The 22,172-nt window shown below is 32.6% G+C and overlaps 2 protein-coding genes and 1 long non-coding RNA gene across 3 annotated transcripts; 2 read left to right on the forward strand and 1 right to left on the reverse strand.

Annotated features, from left to right (window-relative positions):
- Positions 1 to 389: 389 nt before the first annotated feature.
- On the reverse strand, positions 390 to 5,286 carry LOC141673088 (uncharacterized). Its single transcript, XR_012555800.1, has 4 exons — positions 5,169 to 5,286; positions 2,642 to 3,234; positions 2,488 to 2,563; positions 390 to 713 (listed from the first exon to the last, which is right to left on the reverse strand). It is a non-coding gene; the product is annotated as an uncharacterized LOC141673088 (long non-coding RNA).
- A 3,659-nt stretch (positions 5,287 to 8,945) lies between these two features.
- Positions 8,946 to 11,943, forward strand: LOC141675082 (putative F-box protein At1g30930). Its single transcript, XM_074481795.1, has 2 exons — positions 8,946 to 9,114; positions 10,596 to 11,943. Exons 1-2 carry the CDS (start codon positions 9,093 to 9,095, stop codon positions 11,579 to 11,581), a joined length of 1,008 nt encoding a protein of 335 aa, XP_074337896.1. The 5' UTR covers positions 8,946 to 9,092; the 3' UTR covers positions 11,582 to 11,943.
- A 1,144-nt stretch (positions 11,944 to 13,087) lies between these two features.
- LOC141672115 (kinesin-like protein KIN-14C) lies at positions 13,088 to 20,429 on the forward strand. The gene is made up of 22 exons (XM_074478608.1): positions 13,088 to 13,203; positions 13,700 to 13,844; positions 13,940 to 14,097; positions 14,190 to 14,300; positions 14,537 to 14,807; positions 15,193 to 15,320; positions 15,411 to 15,494; positions 15,598 to 15,675; positions 15,795 to 15,887; positions 15,991 to 16,020; positions 16,199 to 16,726; positions 16,811 to 16,892; positions 16,981 to 17,076; positions 17,154 to 17,333; positions 17,468 to 17,574; positions 17,663 to 17,826; positions 18,110 to 18,271; positions 18,360 to 18,613; positions 18,983 to 19,146; positions 19,248 to 19,798; positions 19,973 to 20,058; positions 20,134 to 20,429. The coding sequence occupies exons 2-22, from the start codon at positions 13,802 to 13,804 to the stop codon at positions 20,193 to 20,195; spliced, it is 3,432 nt and encodes a 1,143-aa protein (XP_074334709.1). The 5' UTR covers positions 13,088 to 13,203; positions 13,700 to 13,801; the 3' UTR covers positions 20,196 to 20,429.
- The last annotated feature ends 1,743 nt before the right edge of the window (positions 20,430 to 22,172 follow it).

A 22,172-nucleotide genomic window follows, 5' to 3' on the forward strand; every position in this document is an offset into this window, starting at 1 on the left:
TTGATTATTTCTCTGTGCAATTGTTTTTGAACCAAGTCTGGCAAAGAATTTCATTTTGTTTAACTTGGTTCTCATCAAGTTAAGAGGCATTTGTGCATTGATGCCAACAACTTCACCATCTACTCATGAGCATTCTCCTGCCAGGAATTTTGGAAAGGAGGTCCACATGTTCAGGGTCACTATACTTTCTCAACAAATTAACTTATAAAAGCCTGATTATATGAGCTGCAAAACTTAACAAAAAAAAAACTAACGCTGCACCCTCAGCTACAAATATCGAGCTTTTGTTACATTCTACAAGTTTTTGAACCAACTTCTCTAACATTTTGTTCAGTTCTCGCTCATGTAAATACACAAGAAAAACAAAAGAATTAAACTCAATGAAGATCTAAAGATAAATATAATGTAAAATACTATTGAGAACAAAGAAATATAACCGAAACCATTAAATATACAAAAATACAGTCAAGCAGGATATTAAAACCAACATGCCACCATGAAATATAAGTGTACAGTAAAGCAGAATATTAGAATCACAATGTCAACACTGGTCTTGGCTCATGCTTCCAAATTTTAACTGCAACTCATAGCTGAAAAGATGTTAAAAGAAGAAAATAAATACACATTACTTTGAAACTGGACATGATTCTCAACATATTACACTAGTTGCATCTTGTCGTACTCTCCGCTGCTGCAAATGTTCGAAAAATAACCTGCTAAAACCGTTTCAAATTTTAGCCTCTGGCTTGTACAAATGGTAAACATATATTTTAATTGCTAATAAGCCACGCAAGACTAAAATGGCACCAGAGTGGAAAGGAATCAAATAACCACTCCTGTCACCAGTGGTAGTGGTTTTTTACGGTTTTAATTTCTTTTCATGTTTCATAAGGTTTGAAACTCCAAAATTCAAAGGTAAGAATCAGTTGAGGGATGATTTAAGAATTTTTAAAACATAGGTTGACTAGAAATAGTATTTGGAATCTTCACAGGAAGATTGGTAAAGTTTGGAAACCTCACAAGTTAATCTGTATTTTTCAGAATATTCATAAATATGTAAAATTTCTTTGGGTGAATTTACAAATTTCAGAAAGCGTAGAATTCTGTTCTGTAAACCTTGCACATAATTACTTGTAAACTTTAAATACTTTCAGGAGAAATATAAGCAATTGGAGAAAGAAAGGGTACGAAGCTAAAATTATGGACATGTTTCAATAAGTGGGCTTTCGGAGTGGATAACTAATAGGATTAAGGGAAAAATTCTATTAATTTTCAACAGAAAGAACAAGGCTTTCTGCAAGTGTACAATCTAGTACTTGGCATGACATGACATAACATGAACAAGGGACTTCTTAAAAACTTCAAGAAAGCCACATAATGACCGACTCATTGTACAAACCTCTTCAAATAAAGACGGATGAAATGATAACTGGCAGTTTCCATCAAATACTTGTTTTTCTTCCATGTGTGGACATATTTATGGACATGGTGTCACTTTGCCAACTACATAAACCAGCAAATACGATGACTAATTCTAGCTTCAAAGGCCGGTTGTGTGAGAGTTTGAATCTTAAGATTTGGTGTTTAAAAAATTAATATGAAGTGATCTTAACAAGGTCAATTAAACTTACAATCAAGTCACTGGTTCATGTCATATATAAATGTAGACCTTATTTTTAGATTCTATCGCAATCAACATTCATTAATTTGTAAATGAAAATCGAGATCAGTGCTAGAGAAACGACAAAGAGCAATGCACATGATCTGCCTGACAACCACAACCTTCAGGGAACAATGCAATGGACGACGAAATTGGACAGTGGTTACAACTTACTAAACAGTGATTGTCTGTCCCACATCAATAGAGCTTAGTAAGTGCCCAAGACATCTATAAAAATATTGGTTCTCAGCCATGATGCCTCAACAAGAAGATAAGGAACGAACACCAAAAATAAGATAAAACCACAACTGAACAATCAGGGTAGAACTTAAAAGGATAGGAACCTGAATTCAAAGTATTGTGATCCTCAGTCAGGATAGCAGTACAGTAATAGTAAGGACTAGCAGTATAGTATTAATAAGGAGTATTAGAGGTCATATAAGTAGTAAGGGTAGTTAAGTACTTTACTATGTTTTACTTGTAGCAGAAGTTGTTAGCAGTACTTTACTATGTTTCCACCAACTCTCTCTCTCTATAACTGATTTCTTACTTCAACAAGAAATGCATCTCTCTATCATTTCTGTGTTTCTTACTTTTTTCTAGCTTAATTCTCTGTTCTAGTTATCATTTCAGTTCTACAAACTCAGAAAATCCAAAAACATTCTAAAACTCACAAAAACACAAAGTCAGAAACCCTAGTTCCTGACATCCTCCTAAATCTTACTAGGAGTGACATGTACATGCATACAGTTGTATCTTTAGAAACTTGAAAAAGAAAATATCCAGGAAACTACAATAATATTAACTAACAACTAATAAAGTATCACCTCTTAACAGCAGGTTGGAAAGACAACTGACTCACTTGGCTTTAATTGGCATACCTCGTGAAACTCTTGGCACATCCTGTAATCAAACCTATCTAATTACAAGTGAAAAAAAATATATATTTATTAAGACATAACAAGAAAACATGTAAGATACCTGAAAGAAAACGTAAAATGCGCTGATAAATCCGACGGCATATATGATGCCCGCAATCCCCATAAGTAAAAGAAACTTCTGATAATATTTGGTTTGGTAAATCAGATCAGCATCCTCCCTTTTAAAGTTCTTAATTTTTTTCATCTCGTCATCTCCTAAATCCTTGAGCAACAGATTTTGAGTGTTTTTAAAAGGGGAAGCAGCAGCACACATGTTGTTATATTCACTCATCAAACTCGAACAAGATTTGTGGAGTCTATTTCTCTCAACAATAACCTCACGACTTGAACATTTTAGTGTTTGCATTTTTCTACTCCCAAAATATAAAGGATAAATTATGAATAGAATGTAAGTAAGTACCATGCCTAGAACAAAAATATATTTCAACTCTCGAAATAAACTTGGCATGATACTAGTTACAGCGACAAAACCTCCAAACTGTGTACATGCATTCTGCATGATTGAGTAGTACGCTATCCTATCTTTCATTTCTCTAAACTCTAATTCCGAAATTTTTTCTTTTAAGTTCTTAGTTTTTATTTTCCAATAAAGAAAACCATTAATATCTTGGTTAGTCATCTCCATATCCCAATCTGCAAAAAAGAAACAAGACAACATCTAATGAGGCCAAGATTTGAGTTGTGCAAGAAAAGAAAACAAAGTTCATGGTTGCTATCTAAAAAATTCAAAAAAATGTTTACTCGGGTTATAATATACCATGAAATAACTGCAAACATTTTTAGACTATACTGATATTTTACATATCATGAACTATATAACTTATTCAAAAATATTAGAGAGCTTTTGGAAGTACAATAAGAATACCTGCATATTCCTACAAAAACATAACCATTCGTAAACAACTAACTCATTTAAGCAAACAATCTAAAGTAGGGAGGATTTTAGTAACATTATGGTTAGACCAGTAAAACCTCTATAAATTAATAGTTTCAGGACATTATAATTTCATAAATAATCGGAGTTAAGAAATTGCTCAAATAAGATTGAATTTATCGATGTTAAAATCCTAAAAACAGAGATCGGAGGTTCGGGTTCCGGGAATCCTTATAAATAAAAAATTGGGGGTTAGGAATCTTACTTGGTTATTAATGTGTTTGTTGCTAGTGAGACTTGCTATAGAACTATATAACTTTGCACAATCAGTCTACTTTGTATATGGTCCTCTTATTCTGGGAAATAAGAATATTTAGTCCTAGAACTGCTTAAATTCCAAAGGCAATACCAGATCTTAAATTGCGTTGTGACCCTGAGCTGTCTAGCAAATGTGCATATTATGAAACCTAATCTCTGTTCTCTACTCAATACTGGTGATATCTACTAGTATACCCTGGTTTGAAGAAAGGAGGATGAAAATGAGGGCAGAGTAAAAGAACCTCTCTTCCACCCTCAGATTCAGTACTCAAAGAAACTCTCTTCCGACCTCAGATTCCAGAATTGCAGTTTGATAGTTCAGTTCTTTGATAATCTAAGAAATAACATAATTGCGGAACCTACAATTTATCATTTTGAGCTGTACTTGATCATATTTTTGCAACACGTTCTCTAAATTTTAGAACCATTCCTTGAAAAATGGGTATAAGAAACTTAGATGTTGGACATTATTAGCTTTTATTAGCTTTAAACTTAGATGCGAAAATATTAAACTTTTATCTAGCTTTCCAACAAGACGATCACAACTTATCAATAAAAGTTGAAAATGTCAACTTTTTACCTTTTTATTAAAATAACTCTAGACAGACATTCTTCTCAACAAATATAGAACAAAGATTCGTTCTCCCATAAGCAGTACGAAAAAAATCTCCTATTAAAGGTGAGAGCGCTACGCCATCATCCTCGACCTTGATTTCAAATCTTTAATTGTTCTAAAAAGTAAGAGAAACCACACACAGAAAATTGCATGCCTAACATACAACTGTGCACAAAGGGTGTTAAAAATGTCAACTTTTCAAATTAAAAAAAAAATGATAGACATTCTTCACAAAAGATAAAATGCTTCACTTATAGGACTACCAAACATCTATATTCTTAAAAAGAAATGATTTTGATGTTATTCTAGATGCGGGTTTTCTTAAATTAATCACAATACAAGCAATCAACACAAAAAGGTTTGAAATTTACAGATATAAAATATCAAAAATCAGCAATTACACACATTTATCTTAAAAGAACTAATTTTGAAGATATTCTTGATGTGGGTTTTCTTAAATTGATCACAATACAAGCAATCAACACAAAAAGGTTTGAAATTTACAGATATGAAAGATCAAAAATCAGCAATTACACGCATTTATCTTAAAAGAACTAATTTTGAAGATATTCTTGATGTGAGTTTTCTTAAATTAATCACAATACAAGCAACCAACACAAAAAGATTTGGAATTTACAGTTAATAAGAGCAAGAATCAACAAGAGAATAAAATTTAAACTATACAATACAATTCAAAACATATATATTGAGAAACATGTAAATTGGTAGCAATTGCAAATAAAGAAGAGGTGAACTTACTCTGAAATTAGTAATTTTGAATAAAGCCCAACTGGAATTTTGTAGCCCTGATTTTGAGTTTTTATTTGGAATATAAGAGGGAAACGATGGAGAACCAACTAAACGGCGTCGTACTTTAAGTTTCTAGATAGAAAAAGAAAAAATCCTAAGAAAAATTTTTATGCAAGATATTAATAACGTATACAATATTTTTAATATAGCTCATTAATCGAGTTATATTTAATTTTTATCGTGTAATTTGTATTTACTGAATGAATACAAGTAAGTTAGTCCTTATGTTAAAAAAAATTGAAGTTAATTTATATAATGTTGTTAGTATCTATTATCTATTACTCTCTCCGTCCCAATAGGATATATACGATCACTATTTGCGCGTATTTCGAGACTTCTATAAAATATAGTTTCATAATATTTTTTTATTTTTTTTGAATAAAAGTTTAAACATAAAATTTTTATTCAAAAAAAAATATTATGAAATTATACTTTAAACGAGTATTGAAAAGTGTGTCAAAAGGTGATGTATATAAATCAATGGGACAGAGGGAGTATATCTTAATGAGCACTAGTGAAGGCTCCTGAATATTTGTACTAAGAATGGCAAAGTTGTAATTATTTTGACCCATATTTCCAAAATTTGACCAGTGAATCGACCTATTTTCCGAAATCAACTAATTCCTATATAAATATGCAAAAATCCATGGAGTATCCATATCCTAAATGATATTTATGGTATTCATAATTATTAAAAAATCACTTTTAAATTTTAAAAAGATCAAACAAATTAATAATATTAATTTATTTTATACCCAGTCAATTACAGATCCACAAATCATGTGATCAGTCATTGAAATTCAAAAATAATTACTACTTTCCTTACTAATCATTATCTTCTTCTTCTCTATTTTTTGGATCTGATATACATGAAGTTGAATGACGATGTATACATTAATATGTTCATCGATTTTGCATTACCTGTTTTTGGTTTTCTATTTGCAATCTTATATCCGATAATATTTAACAAGATTTATTTGTTTGTTCTTGCAGGAATGATTATCGTTGGGCTCATCACATCACGTTGAAACTTTGAAAGTGATCAAACGTTCTACTACCTTTCATGACCGCAGACCTAGTATGAATCTGCATAATCATTGCTTTTCTTCTTTGTTTTCTTTAACATTTGTATTTAGAGGAGTAATTACATAACAAATAAGCCATGAATGTGAGCAAACGTTCTACTACCTTTGATGACAACGGTCCTGGTATGTGTATGCATAACCATACTATCTCTTTCATTTTTTTAAACGATATTATTGATAGTTGTAGTCATCGTTTTCACATTTATATTTTGTTTAAGCCGTTAAGCAACGAGGTCGTGAACAAATATGTGATCTGATTCTCCAACCTCTTGATGATAACATATTAGATAGCCGACGAAATATATCAGTGAGCCTCTGACAACTACCGAAACATCTGTCATGTCTGGTGACTACAGTAGGTATCTTTTATTCAATAATTGAAAGATCTGTAATGTAGTTTCAAATGATTGTGTTAAATAATGTATAATTTCATTTTGTAAATGCAGTTTGTTGAGGTCGTAACATATCCCTGAATCCAGACAAATCAGTATTCCAAATTCAGTATCATTTTTGGAGCTCAAGTAACTGAAATGGACTTTGGAAGGTTGCATCAATATGACTTCTCTTACTAAACAGTACAATCGAGGCATCCCATCTTCTTCATCATATAATGCTCATATGTCTGCTTTGGTTGAATGCACTCTTCTGATATATCCTTATCAAAATCATTGAATTATGAGTATTGGACTGATATTGGTACCGATCGACCTAACTTTCTTCAGTTTTTGCCGATGAAGCGGCCTCTCTTTGATTATACGACCATTCCTTTAAGCACTAGTTCATGATAGTTAATCCTTCATGTTGTATCTTTTCATTAGTCAACTTCTTATTAAAGTAGCAATTTATTAATCCTCGACTTGATCATCAACATTTTTTTTGTCATAACGGTACAATTTAGGCATTGACATTATGCACTATTGGAGTTCTTTTAATCGTCATTTTCTTAACGCATAAATCTTTTTGGTGAAGATAATCCTCGCATTGATTTTAGATTTTAATGAAACAATAGGTTCCTGTAGTTTTCTTTTAAAATGCCGATTAGTCCTCACATTGATTTTAAATTTTTAATCGAGCAAAAGGTTCATGTAGTTTTCTTTGAAATTGACGATTATGTTTTTTGTCCATGTTTATTATATTTTATATGTTCGTTAATATATCTAAGAGTTCACCATCGCAGAATACGATATACCAATTAATTTCATTTGTATACGTTTAAAAAGTTGTCAGATAATAAGTTTGCGTAGCACCGGGCAAAAGTCCTTAGTGTTCATAAAATGTAAACTAAAAATTAACACATGTGTTTAATGTAAAATCAATATTTTTTTTGAATTTTGATTAAATAAACCTCGAGTAATGGTTATTTTATTAATAAAGTCATATTTATATGATAGATATTTTAGTTATGTATATGTCTAATCGTTAGCCAATAAATCGAGTAAATTTTCAAATTAAATTGTCCTTTATTTAGTCAATCAAATTATGCGAGGATATTTTTTTATAAATAAAATAATAGTTTTTTAGAGTATGAAATCAGATTATTATACTGGTTTTTTGATAAAATTGAGAAATATGTAGTTCCAAAATGCCCTTGTACTTTTTTACGGTAACAAAAAATATACTAAAATTAATTGTGATGTTTGAGATGCGAATTGCCACCGACTTAAGTACGAATACTTACATATTTTTTGGCAAAAAATATGTGTTACACCCTGCAATATACTCCTTTTCCTTTTAGAAAAAGTTTAATTGCACCCATCGATTTTTATTGGTGGAAAACCCCCAATCCTTTATTTCTTATTCGTTTTTCTTGATTAAGTTCTCATTTTCTTTAATAATTTTCAAATTTATTTGGGATTTGTCTTGATCTCTCCTTAATTGTGAGAGTTTGACATTTATTTTGATTTATCTTATTGTTCATTATGTCCGAGATTGCAGTTCCGCAGAATTTTCATGGTATTGATTCAGTGATAAGGGTTATTATAGTGATGTATTTATGATTAATTGCTCAAAACAACAATTGGAGGATTACAACATGTACACTTCTCTTAAAAAAAATCGTTGATGGCCTATCCAAGAAGGAAGGATTCAACGATGATATGATTATACGTTTGTTCAATTTCGATTATATGTGTAGATATCGTATGACTTTTTATTATTAAATTATTTTCCTTTCAAAAAAAGACGGCCTAGAATTTGTAGTTGGCTGGACTTAAATGCCTTATACTTCTTCTATTTTTTAATATATGACGTTTGATTTTTTGGCACACATATTTAGGAAGGTTGATTATATAGTTAAAAATATTATTATTTTTTGAATAAAAATATGAGATCAAACTTTTTAATCACAAAAAAATAAAAAAAATTATTTTAACTATATAATCAAATCTCATAAACACGTGTTTCATAATGTCAAACGTCGTATATTAAAAAGCAGAGATAGTATCACACAAATTTTAACTTTTTATAAGATGGACCCGAATTTTATTGGGCTGGATTTTAAATTGGGTATTTTGAGTTCAAATTTGAATCCGGGCCTTTTCAGGGTAAAAAAACATAACATGCTTATTATTTCCATGTCCTCAAACCCTAGTTGATATTTAAACAGATATCGGCTTTGCTCTTCGAAAACCTTTGTCAAATATTCTCGGTTACGGCATTCGAGGTTTGGTTCTTACTTTCTGATGCTTATTGATTCATGTGTTGTTTTGCATGTGTGCATCTAAATAGGTTATTCGATTCGGTGGGATCTGCGTGTGCTTGGAACAGTGGACCTGCAACTTCTTAGTGCATGGCTAGGGATCAGCAAACAGGTTCAGATTAATTCTTCACGATTTACTTCATTCTAACTGTTTGATATGTAATAGTGCATTTGTCTTGGCCTATCTGAATCTTTTATTGAATTAACAATGGGTTAGAAACTAACGAAGAAGGACATATGAGACCCCTAGATCATGTTTGTTTCGAGGGATAATAATTCGAGATAACTAAGGCCCATCAGTATTAATCCTATGAATTAGATATGTCTATCCTATGCTTGTTTTGAAAGATGAAATTTAGGATTAGACTAGACGAGAAAAGTGTTATGGAGACCACATTTTTATCGAAGATCTCGGAGACCACATGTGTTCTGCAATCAAAATATTATCTACGAATATCATTAATTCATTAAAATTGTTGAAGATCATTTAAGTTTAATAAGTATAATGTGTATGTTCCGCGATTTGAACAAATGTTCCGCAAACTAAACATGGTTCGTTGAATAAAATATTTTGTAATGTTATACATGCAGTACATGTATGATGTTCAAGATTTTGAATAAAATAATGATTTTTGTAAAACATAATTTGCAAAATAATACGTTTTGTAATGTTTTTATGCAAGATTTTCGTTGCAGAACATAAGTGGTTTTCAAGGTCTCCATAAAAAACGTGGTATAATCCACGGATAATAATCTGAGATAATTAACCAATTTCGTCAGGATTAATCTTATGTATTAGATATGCCTATCCTATGCTTGTTTTGAAGGATGAAATTTAGGATTAGACTATATTTTTATCTCATTTTTATTTTGTGGGATAGTCACTGGGATTCGACTAGAATACTTAAAAATTTTCAACCCTATGTTTGTTTTATGAAGAATTATATTGAAGGTATTGTAAATTGTAATCCTTTAAAAATGGCTTATTGAAGGAGATTAAATTATATATCATCCAATCCAATTAAGTATTAGATTCTAATCTTATCGCCTATTCCAACATAACAAACATGCGATATGATAATTTATAGGATTATAATCTTTGGATTAATGAAGGAATAAGTCTTTACAGAAACAATCACGAGAATGTAAAATTTAAAGGATTATAACCATATCCTATACTTAATACTATGAAACAAATACGGTCATGTTGTTTTGTTTTGCGGTTGAGTTGGCCATTTCCGGGCTATGTATTTTCATGCCAACATCACTGGCTACGTAATCTGCCTGCTATGTGACAAATGACAATTAACATGTTTTGGGGATGTTTTTAATCTACCTAAATATATTTGTAGGATGAATAATTTAATGACTTGACATGATTTTAACTAGTCTAATTTTACGAGGAGTTTTCGTAAAGTTTTTTTTTATAATTAGGCTTTAATGCCTTGCATTTGTCACTAACAAATCTCGTAAATGAGTGCGAATCAAACACAGACGACAAGATATAGTTATTAAGTGTTTGGTCAGAGTTAAATTATGCAGAATCTAAACATATTAAACGCCGTCTGTGTGTTGTGGCTGATCTAATTGCAGGGTTATGTACCTTGTGGTATCGAATTCTAGGCACTTTTGGTGGATTATTTGTTAATCTATGGACTAGATACGTAACATGTATACCTATTAGAGAAGATACAGAAGATAGTAGGAGGCCATGTAAACTTCTCTCACGGCCTGTTCCCGTTCCCGATGACATCTTGGTTGAAATATTTAGTAGAACGTCAGCCGAGTGTCTCCATCAGTGCAAGCAAGCTTATGAGGATTGGGACAACCTGTGTTCAACCCCACATTTCAACCATAATCTGTTCTTGCCGAGGGCCTCTCCAACTATCATTGTTCACCGCGGGTCACGTAATGGACACAATTTATTTTACCTTGATGATGATCATCAAGGAGGCCTAAATTGTACTCACATACCACTTAGGAATTCACAAATGCCGTTGGGTCCTCCAAGTTGGCTTCCAATTAAACAGTTTACACCAGTTAAGTTTTCATGCTACGGGTTGATTTTCTTTAGAGCAACATGGGTAGATAAAAACATGTCAGCATTCATAAATCCTGTCACAAGGGAATGGACCATTTTTGATCATCATTCAAAGGTCAAAGGGGACATATGTGGAGTATACTTTCACCCAACTGAAAGGGAATTTCGTCTGTTATGGGTATCAACATGGATAACATTAAATGAAGAGACGTATGTAATGTTTCATTTGCTCAGACCAATATCAAAATCACACCCGCATTTAATTTGGAAAGGACTAGCGGTACCATTACAGTACCGGCCCGTTACAAATGAACCTCCTGTGAATCTTCACGAGCGTCTACACTGGATGTGTTGTAAGAATGGTTCAGGTAATTTGCTTCAAAATGTCATGGTATTCGACTTTGTAAAGGAAGAATTTCGGTTGATCTGTTCTACTCCCAATGTACAGCAGAGCACAGACAAAGTACTATTTCATCTTTTGGATTTAGGAGGGTACCTATCTTTATGGCAACATGGACAAGAAGATTATTTTGGATAAAAGAAGATTATTTTGCGAGTCCAACATGGACAAAAAAATACAGTATAGATGTCAAGTTACTGCACAAGAAGATAAATATTGATGAGGTGAGTGTCGTAGGCTTTCAGAATGGAGCACTGGTAATTCATTGGATAGGGAAAGGGATTTTTATTTATCACCTCCAGAATAGCAGTACCAAGATGTTCTTATTCGACAATTTTATGGAAGATTACGGCCGTTTTACCCGTGTATTTCTTCATACCAAGAGTTTAGTTTCAATGGCTGGGTTTAAGCAAGATTTATTTCAACGTCGTCAGATTATTATGTAAATTTCATGTTTTGAATTATGGAAGATATTTATCTTATGTGAAGTATTTTAAGTACCGATGCTCTTTATTTATGTTTTAGGATTTGGAAAATTTATCCAAGGACCTTCCCTGATTCTTATCGTGTCTGAGTGCGAATTGCATATATAGTCAGTATGTTCTTTGCTTGAAGCTCTGTGTGAAAATTTTACATGATTTCCATCTGGTTCAGGTGTATCCATGTGTACAGGCATGAGCTACTGTTGTCACAAGGCAACAGAATTGATAAATATAGAACTGGAAACTTGTCTTGAAAGCAGATAAAAAATAGAGTTGCATCAGATTTTTGCTGGCAATATATCTTCGAAAGATGAATACTCCGGATAAATGTTTTGTGATACACGTTGTTAGTTTTATCTTATATGCATCATAAAGAACAAAAGAATTATGTATGTAGAAGAAATTTTGTGCCTTATTATTAATGGATATTTAGATACAACAAAGGTGGAAGGGGAATTGGAAAAGAGAAATTTAGGAAAATTATTAAATACAAGTAAATTTCCTCCTAAAGCATTTTTTATTTAAAAAAATCAATTTTTCTTTGTCCACACAAAAGAAAATTAACAATTATGAAAATATATAAATAAACTTAATTACCAATTATCCGATTAATCACTGAAACCGAATAATACCGATTTTCGAAATTTAAAACACTTGTATATACTATGATATATCAATTTTATCTGACATAAAAATTTATTAATTTTTTTTCTGTAATTTACTAAGCACGTAATGTTTTAATTTTTTTTATCGCAGGTAACCCGCAGCCACTACCATTCGGGTGCGCACTGGGTAAAACCCTACGGGATCACGCAATAGCCTGCAAATCACGTGAACCAAGATAAACCGCGTTTAAGCGATAAGCCCTAACCCGTGAGATTCAAATCTCTGACCAAGATAATAGTTATCCTCTTTAAGTAACTGAAAGTAACTGAGCCAAACCTTGCGGGTTACGAGTTATACTATATACATTCGGAAACGTGGGAGAATATAAAAATTATAAAAAGTTATTTATCGAAGGGGATCGAGTGCAAGAGTTGCAGAGCATCTGGGAGTCTAAAAGGATGGGAAAGAAGGAGACTTGTGCTGCTACTTTCACGGAATGCGGACAGTTTATAACAAGGAAGCTCAACCAATTTTCTTTCTTTTATCAACATCTTCAAATTTAAATAAAAAAACACATTTTTTGTATTCTTCTCTGGCTCCTCAATTTCAGTTCTTTCATTGTTAAAACTCACAACTTTGTTGTTGCATGCTTCTGTAATAAACCTTTCATGGGTATGAATTATATTCCACACTTTTTTTCATTTTATTTTGATCCATCTTCTCTTAATTTTCAACCATGCCCATATATCTCTAGGTTCTGCATGTAATTATCAAGAATCTCTTTCATTTAAGCTCTTTCTTTGCACCTTTGTGCATTAAGTTTGTAATGATGCATAGCTTTCTGAACCCAATCTCTCTCTCTCTCTCTCTCTCTCTCTCTCTCTCTCTCTCTCTCTTTCTCTCTCTCTCTCTCTCTCCCTCTCTCTCTCTCCCCCATCTCTCTCTCGCTCTCTCTCTCCCCCATCTCTCTCTCTCTCTCACTCCCTCCCCCCCTCTTGTCCAAGTAGGCTAAAAGAATTAGGTTTCTGAAACCTTAACTATTTTTTGTTACTCATGTCAAAAAAATTTACAGTGAGAAGTAACATTGACACTTGATCATGTTTCATATTGAGTTTCCTCTGCTTCTAGATGAAATTGAACTTTGTTAAATTTTATTATGTTTTTTCAGGTGAAGCTCAGGCATAATACAATATCTGTTCTACTTGAAAATATCATTTGTCTGCATGTGTACTGTAATAGCATGATTGAATCCTAGCTGCGAATTCATAAAATGAATCGGAAGGATGTATTGGAATCTACATCACCTAAATATGGTAAGAATGAAATGTGAAAAACTGATTTTCCTTATATTGTTCTCTGATTTTTAGTTTTTATAAGTTAGATGGCTTTTTCCAAATTGATTTTGCAGAAATGCAGAGAGCAGCATTGATAGAGTGGCTTAATACAACACTTTCTGATGTGAAATTGCCGGTACATTCTTCTGATGACGAATTGAGAGGACTGTTGCTTGATGGTAGTGTTTTATGTAGGTTATTGAATAAATTGAGACCTGGTTCAGTTAGCGAGGTAGTTAGATGATTTCACTTTACCTTTTTGCATGTATTGTTCTTATAATTGAGGTTCTCATTGTTCTCTCCCTACTTGTATTTTGTCGTTAGTTAAGAGGTTCTGATCGTCCTTCAAAATTGGGCGTAGAAAATGTTGAAAGGTTTCTTGTTGCTATAGACCAGATGGCGTTGCCTAGATTTCAAGTTCTTGATCTTCAAAAGGTAAAATTATCTGCAGGGTAATTTCTGAGTTCTGAGTAATATGATTGAGATGCGGTGTCATAGAACTTTTGGCTTCTATGATCTGCAATATATTAACTGGGTATTATTGCCTATATTACGAATATAAATGTGATGACTATAGGCTAATGTTTTGTTTTGTTATTCTACCTCTCTATCTTTGTTATCGTTAATTTCTGTCCCTATTTTTTCTTACTTATGGTTCCCCAAACATCCAGGGATCTCTGAAGATTGTTGTAGATTGCCTGTTTTCACTTAGAGCACATTTTATAGCAAATGTTGGGGGGCATGACCTTCATACAACCGCTAAAGCATATCCAACTGGAAACGGTTCTAGTATTAGATCGAAGCCTATAGTAGATCAGTATGGACTCGGTGACTCTTCTCCATGCGGAGAAAATCATATACCTACAATATTGGAAGAGCAAAAACAGAAAGGTGCATCAAACTCACAATATCAACATGCTGAGCTTAATCCCGTCATGTCACGTACTCTCTCTCTCTCTCAGAAACATGCGTATGTGTTTGTGTAGTTGTTTCTACCAATCCAGGTGTGGTTATGTTGAAAAACTAATTTATTCAGGCAAACTAAGAAATAGAATAAAATTTTCTGTATGAACATAAAATTATGCAGTACATGGAAGTCTTGCTTAACAAATAACATCTGTATTTTTTTGTTGTGACTTTGTCAATACCTAAGCTTGTTTATTAGTAATATTTGAAATAATAATGGTTTTACTGAAGACTATATATCATTGCAGAAAACTATTGTGATTTGTGACTTGCTGGTTTTTATTTTGTTCTTTTAGGTGTTTAAATCAAAAGTCTTCGAAAATTAGTCTTATATCTCATTCGTGTTTTTTCTATCAAATAGAGCACTCAACGACATTACCACATCATGCTGGACACAAGTTTCATGAAGTGTTTCAGCACAGACATGGGCACTTGACAGATCTTCCTCCTGCAAAGCTTTCAGAAATGATTAATACAGCTAGCTTAGATGTAATCTACTTGAGAATTATTTTAATCAGACATTTATTTGTGGTATTATGAATCTATCCTGATATAATTTTTCTGGTATTTCCTTTACAGAATGCCCCAACGCAGTCGCTGTTAAGCCTCATGAATGGAATCTTAGATGAAAGCATTGAAAGGAAGAATAGTGATATACCCGGAGTATGACTTTCGAGATACATAACCATGATACCTAAATCATGTTTTCCTACAAATTGGTTACCTAGTTGTGTGTTACATTCTAATCTCAGTTTTGTTTCCTCAGCGGGTGGCATGCCTATTAAGGAAAGTCATCCAAGAGATAGAGCGTCGTATGTCCACTCAAGCAGAGCACATAAGAACTGTAATGTTATTAAGTTTGTATTATGGACCACTTAAGAATTGTAATGTAAACAGAGCCTGTCGGTTGTAATTCATATTCAATGCTCGAATCTAATTACTATATTGAATTCTCCGCGGCAGCTAAATAACCTGTTCAGGGCTCGTGAGGAAAGATACCAGTCAAGAATTAGAGTTCTTGAAGCCCTTGCAAGTGGGACTAATGAAGAGGCACAGGTAACTTCAACTAATTGTGAAGTTTTTATGCACTCCTTGGCAATAAATCACTTACTGTGGTTGTTGACAAGCCTACTAACCAAATATTACTGCCTTTGTGCAGTTTGCAAAGAACCAGTCCCAGTTCATAAAGGTACCTTATTTCTTTTAATTGTTCTCCTCTGAGTTCATTTGGTTGTTTGGCTCTTGACGATGTAGATTGTGGGTTTAGGCATACAAGTGCTAATCTGCTTAAAAACTGTCGTTATGCTTGCTTTTGCTTTTCTATATTACTGAAATTGATTTGTACTTTTCCATCACTGATATATTAGGTGGACAAGAGCATGGTAGAAGAAAAAAGGAAGGTTGAGGAGCAGGATGTGGAGAGGTTAATAAAACAGACAGATAACAACCATAATGAAATTGCTTTTTTAAGGCAAGAACTGGGAACAGCTAAAAGAAACTATGAGCAGCTTCGCTTACAAATAAGAACAGAAACCAAGGAAACTAATGAGTTTGCGCTTCTGAAGCAAGAACTGGAAACCCTTAAGAAAAATTATGCAGAGCTCAGCTTACAAGTGGATGCAGAAGCCAAGGGCGCAAATGATATATTGTGTTTGAAACAAGATTTGAAAATAACTAAGAAGAATCATGAACTGCATTGCTTACGAATGGAAACAGAAGCTATAGGAGTTCAACAAGAGCTTGCAGAACGACTAGAGGAAGTTGGGCAGAAGTTGGCAGATTCCAGAAAGAGAGTTGAAGATTTAGAAGCCTACGCTGAATCCAGAAATGACCAATTGACCAAGAAAGAGAACATATGCAAAACAATGATTGAATTCCAGCTTGGTGCGTTGCAGGTATGGTGCAATATCACATTGTCCTTTCTTCCTCCATAATTATGTTTATCGTGTATGCTATAATGAGCTCACAGAATCTTTTAGGAGCTGAAAAATTCTTCTCAAGCAATTAGGCATCAAATTGCAACAATACCTGAGAGTTACTTGGAGGACTTTAATCACTTAGGTTGGTTTTTTGTTTTTCTATAACAACTAAGATACATGTAGTTAATTGAAATGCATTATTTCATTCTTATTTTTTAAACAATGTATAGGAGCAAAGCTTAAAGCACTGGAGAAGGCAGCAAACAACTATTATGATGTCCTAGATGAAAACAGGAAGCTGCACAACGAGGTCCAAGATCTAAAAGGTGATACTGCATAATTATAGTTATTAATATAGATGTGAGTTTAAATTTTAATTTCTTTCTTGTATTTTCCTAAATAGGAAGTATCAGAGTATATTGTCGGATAAGGCCGTTTATCCCTGGACAGATGGTAACGCAGTCAATTGTAGAATACGTGGGAGAAAATGGGGAGGTAATAGTTGTAGATCGATCCAAACAAGGAAAAGAAGGTCCGCGCTCATTCAAATTTAACAAGGTCTACGGTCCAGCAGCTACTCAAGGTTCTTAACACACATTGTCATTTATGTAGAACTGCTACTTTAAACACATTCCATGCAAAAAAAAATTATAGAACCTTCTGCCATTTGGCTTGAGAAAGTTTGGTCATCACTTCACTCCTTCTCATTGTTGACAGTGGATGTATATTCTGATACCCAGCCATTGATTCGATCCGTATTAGATGGCTATAATGTATGTATATTTGCTTATGGACAAACTGGTTCAGGGAAAACCTACACAATGGTATGACCCCCCCTTCCTCCCCCCAAAAAAGGTCGATTTTTTTTATATCGCGTTACCATTGCTTACATGCAGTGAAGTGTTATTGCAGATTGGCCCTGATGGTGCATCCGAAGAAAATTGGGGAGTGAACTATAGAGCTTTGAATGACCTATTTCAGATATCTCAGAAAAGAGATGGCATCTATACATATGAAATAGCAGTTCAAATGGTTGAAATTTACAATGAACAAGTGCGCGATTTACTTACAAGTGGTGGTTCACAAAAAAGATATCCTTAATATTTTGTCATATGTTATAAATCCATGCTTCTACATTAAATTAAATATTTCTACTCCATTCTGTAATAGTGTCTTCTTTGCTTGACATCCTTCCTCTTTATATTATATTTAAAATAGTGCTTCTAATGCATACTTGCTTCAAGAAAATTTTAGTTGTTATGGTGCCCTTAAATTTCTAATATTGTCAAGAGTTCAAAAATAAGAATAAAATCTTCCTGTTAAGGATAAAATTCTGGTTTTCCTTGATTCGCAAACACTTGGGATTTTGACAGCTTCCCAACCAAGTGGATTGGCTGTCCCTGATGCTAGTATGCGACCTGTCCAATCCACCTCTGATGTGGTAGATTTAATGGAAATCGGATTGAAAAACAGAGCTAAAAGTGTCACTTCAATGAATGAAAGAAGCAGCAGATCACATAGGTTTTTCCATTAAGACCTTATATATTTATTTCTAAAGTTTTATTTATCTGTGAGTTTTGTTTCTAGTTGTTTGGATTCAATTTCGCAGTATTTTAACTATTCATGCTCGTGGAACGGATGTGAAGACTGGTTCTTTCTTGCGTGGTAGTCTTCATTTGGTAGATCTTGCAGGAAGTGAAAGAATAGATCGTTCACAGGCAACCGGAGACACATTGAAGGAAGCTCAACATATTAATAAGTCTTTATCTGCCCTTGGAGACGTCATATCTTCTCTGGCACAAAAGAGTGCTCATATTCCATATAGAAACAGCAAGCTGACTCAAGTTCTTCAAAGCTCTCTTGGTATATATCTTAACATTGTAAACATAGATTTATTTGTATACCAATAATATGTAAAATGAAATAAAAAATACTGCATGTCTTAAACGACAACTTTTATGCGTACTGCTCGCTGTCTGCTACAAATAGAGGAATCCGTAAATTATCTTTCACGTGTAAATTAGATCCTTTTGGTACAATGTTCAAAGAATAACAAAGTTCAAAACATTGTGTGATAAAATATTGACAAATTGGACTGATGAAGATGGTGTATCGTGTGATGGAAAGAGGGACTGAAGAATGCGTATAAGACAGATATGAGGGACTAATTTCCTTGTTAGAGTGTTGATCTAAATATATGCATTTTACCTAATATTTTCAATTTTTAAACAGGTGGTCAAGCAAAGACACTTATGTTCATACAGCTTAACCCTGAGCTTACCTCATTTTCTGAAAGTCTCAGTACCTTAAAATTTGCTGAGAGGGTATCCGGAGTTGAACTTGGTGCTGCACGGAGTAGCAAAGAGGGCAGAGATGTTCGAGAATTGATGGAACAGGTCTTTTATTTATAAAGATTGACATCATGCAATGAACAGCATGTATGCTTTGACCTAATTTTATTTAACATTAGGCTAACATTAATTTCTACTTGTTGCAGGTTACATCTCTTAAAGACACAATTATAAAGAAAGACGAGGAGATTGAGCAGCTGCAGCTGATTAAAGATCAAAAAAATAATAGTCAGGGTGTCAATGGTGAGAAACGTACTGCAGAATCAACGAAAAATGGATCTTTGGCTTCAGTTCAAAAGTCCACATCAGCCACTCCGCTACGAAGCTCTAACGTAACTTCTGGAAGAAGCTTAATATCAGCTTCTAATCGGGGCAGTTCCCCGGAGAATAGTACAAAAATTTCTTCAGTTAGTCCTCAACGGTCTTTGGACAGCAAGCCCCCAAAGGCATCCCTTAGGAATTCAAGATCTGCTGGTGAGAGTCGCGCAAAGAATTCTTCACTTAGTCCTCAACGGTCTTTGGATAACAAGGACAATAAAGCATCACTTAGGCATTCAAGATCTGTTGGCGAGAACGTGGGTCAGAATCTGTCTACAGATGTCGGAAACATACAGATTAGTGATAGTGAAGGTGAGGGGGGATTGAGTGATGGCTCTGTCGAAAGAAAGATTCAAAAAACACCTGACCGTGCAATGAGGTAAGAAATTCCTAAACCATGTTTACTAATATTATGCAACTCTACTGCACTGGAGAACAAGAAAATATCTGCAATTCTCACGCTGACTGACTGTGTTGATCTGCATTGTTGTTTCTGTAAAACAATTGAAATCAATCTTGCATTCTTCAAAAAAAACTATATGATTTACTGCAGGCCTAAGTCATCAAATAGAATTCCACGTGCCATTCCGAAACCAATTACAACAAAACCTGCAAATGATGCTGCCAAAAAGTCGACAGGTATGGTATTCTCTAACATTCGATCTTAAATTTTAGTGGCCAGATAATTAACTTAACAATCTGCAAACTGATCAGGCCAGGTAAAAACTCCAAGTGGTAACAGTTTGGGATCAAAATCAAGCAGAGGCTGGCAATAGAATCATCAAATGCATATTTTCTGATGCATATTTTCTTGTGCAGTTTATTCATTTTCTTCTTTTCTTGATTCAGATGAGCAGTTGAATATGTTAGAATAATATAAGATGCTTGAAAAGCCATTCTCTAATATTTTGAGATTTTAGAGTAACCGGTTCCTTAACATGACATCAGAGCTTAGACTAACGGGAGTACTAAATTCGATTCCCAGCCACCCCCAAGTGGTCAATCCTCCATTCTGATTTAGTTTGCTCTAGTATCTAAAAGCTATTCGAAATAAAATATTTAACATAATGGTACATGATAATGGTTTGAAAATCATAAATCAAAAATTGAATTTGTAAGCAAATATCACTTGTCATGCATTTTAATATTGATCACTAAATGTGTATGAGCTATAATATACGACACATACCTTTTTTATCTCAATTTTTTTTATTTTTTGGATTGATAATTTTCTGTTTTATGCAAATGAGGCCATAGTAACAAACAAATATGTATTGATTTCGGTGTTTTAGTTTTGGGGATTAATATACCTCTTTCTTTAATACAATTAAATCATAACTTACAAATTATTAAAGTAGGAAGAATCGAACTTGTAACTTATTGACTACTTTCGTAACGAGATCATCAAATTATTGTAATCATTGCAACTTTATTTTTGCAAAAATCAGAATGATATATGGCCATTATTTTCTTAAAAAACACATCCGAGATGAATGATAATAAATTTTTGCCAACTTGATATTTAAAGAAATTTCTTGAATTCTTTCTTTTTAAATTTCTAACATTCTTGTCTTACAAATAGTAAGCGTGAAAAAATTGTACTTACTAAAATTTGAATCGGAAATCTCTTGCTTACAATGCCAACTTTTTTAATAAATAAATAATTTATTAATAACAAATTTAACGTGAACCGACAAGAATACTAAAGAGACCTAATACAAATTATAAAAATCATATATGGTCCTTTTACCTAAAATTGTTAGCTAATAAATCGTAATAATTTATTAATAATCAGGAGTCAATACCGTTTTTTCTGTTATATACGAACTTGTATGGTTCAGACCTAAGATAGGTAATTCTGTTATATGTAAGTTCGTAAAATATGTTTCGTTAAGATATTTTAGAATATATTTTAATTAGTTAAAATATCAAATTAGTCATCGAAATAAATATTATATATATTTCATTCACTAATTAAACACAAAATTATCTCATATAATAAAAGATAAACTTCCACCTTCTAAGATATTTTATCACGCAAATGAAAACTTGCGAAAATCACGAAAGCCTTATATAAATAATAATCACTTATTTATAATTTGATATATTTATCATTTAGAAACTGTTTAAAATAACATTTTTACATAATGATGTATAATAATATCTACTAGTCATAACCACAATTATAAAAATATATTAATTTTATAAACAAATATCAGTCCTCTTGAAATCATTGAAAATACATGCCATAACAAATAACAAATATTTTTTTTTCTATTTTATAAATTGACATTATCACGTCACTACATATATAAATCGTAGATAAAATCTCCATTTTTGCAAATATCAAAGGATGCATGATCTTTTTTTTCCATTCGGGATTGAAGATGATAAAATTTTGACAACTTGATATTTCATAAAATTACCAATTCATTACCTATTTTAAAAAATTATCAAAAGTATCAAAAAATAAAATTTGTTTGAGACACGGTCTTTTAAAAATATTTATAAAAATATAATTTATAATAATAAATAATCAGATATCCAACTTATTCTACGCTTTAAAGAAAAATAGCTAGATCTTGTTGGTCAGATTTGATGGTACATTAAATTACAAAATCGCATTTTTTTAATAAAAAATTATATACTGTAAATCTAATATTCGTATTTTTCATATAAGAAATGAATAAAAATAATTATTACAAATAAAAATCTTAAAAGTTTTGTATTTACCCTATCTTACACTCGTAAAA

This window comes from Apium graveolens, chromosome 7 (genome assembly GCF_009905375.1).
Source record: "Apium graveolens cultivar Ventura chromosome 7, ASM990537v1, whole genome shotgun sequence".
NCBI classification, from domain to species: domain Eukaryota; kingdom Viridiplantae; phylum Streptophyta; class Magnoliopsida; order Apiales; family Apiaceae; genus Apium; species Apium graveolens.

Excerpts from the sequence above, each read along its gene's own strand:
- LOC141675082 (XM_074481795.1), top strand. The coding sequence starts at position 9,093 with ATGGCTAGGGATCAGCAAACAG. Across the intron at positions 9,115-10,595 it reads GGCTAGGGATCAGCAAACAG|GGTTATGTACCTTGTGGTAT; the intron begins GTTCAGATTAAT and ends ATCTAATTGCAG.
- LOC141672115 (XM_074478608.1), top strand. The coding sequence starts at position 13,802 with ATGAATCGGAAGGATGTATTGGAATCTACATCACCTAAATATG. Across the intron at positions 17,334-17,467 it reads CGGTCCAGCAGCTACTCAAG|TGGATGTATATTCTGATACC; the intron begins GTTCTTAACACA and ends CATTGTTGACAG. Across the intron at positions 17,575-17,662 it reads CAGGGAAAACCTACACAATG|ATTGGCCCTGATGGTGCATC; the intron begins GTATGACCCCCC and ends GTGTTATTGCAG.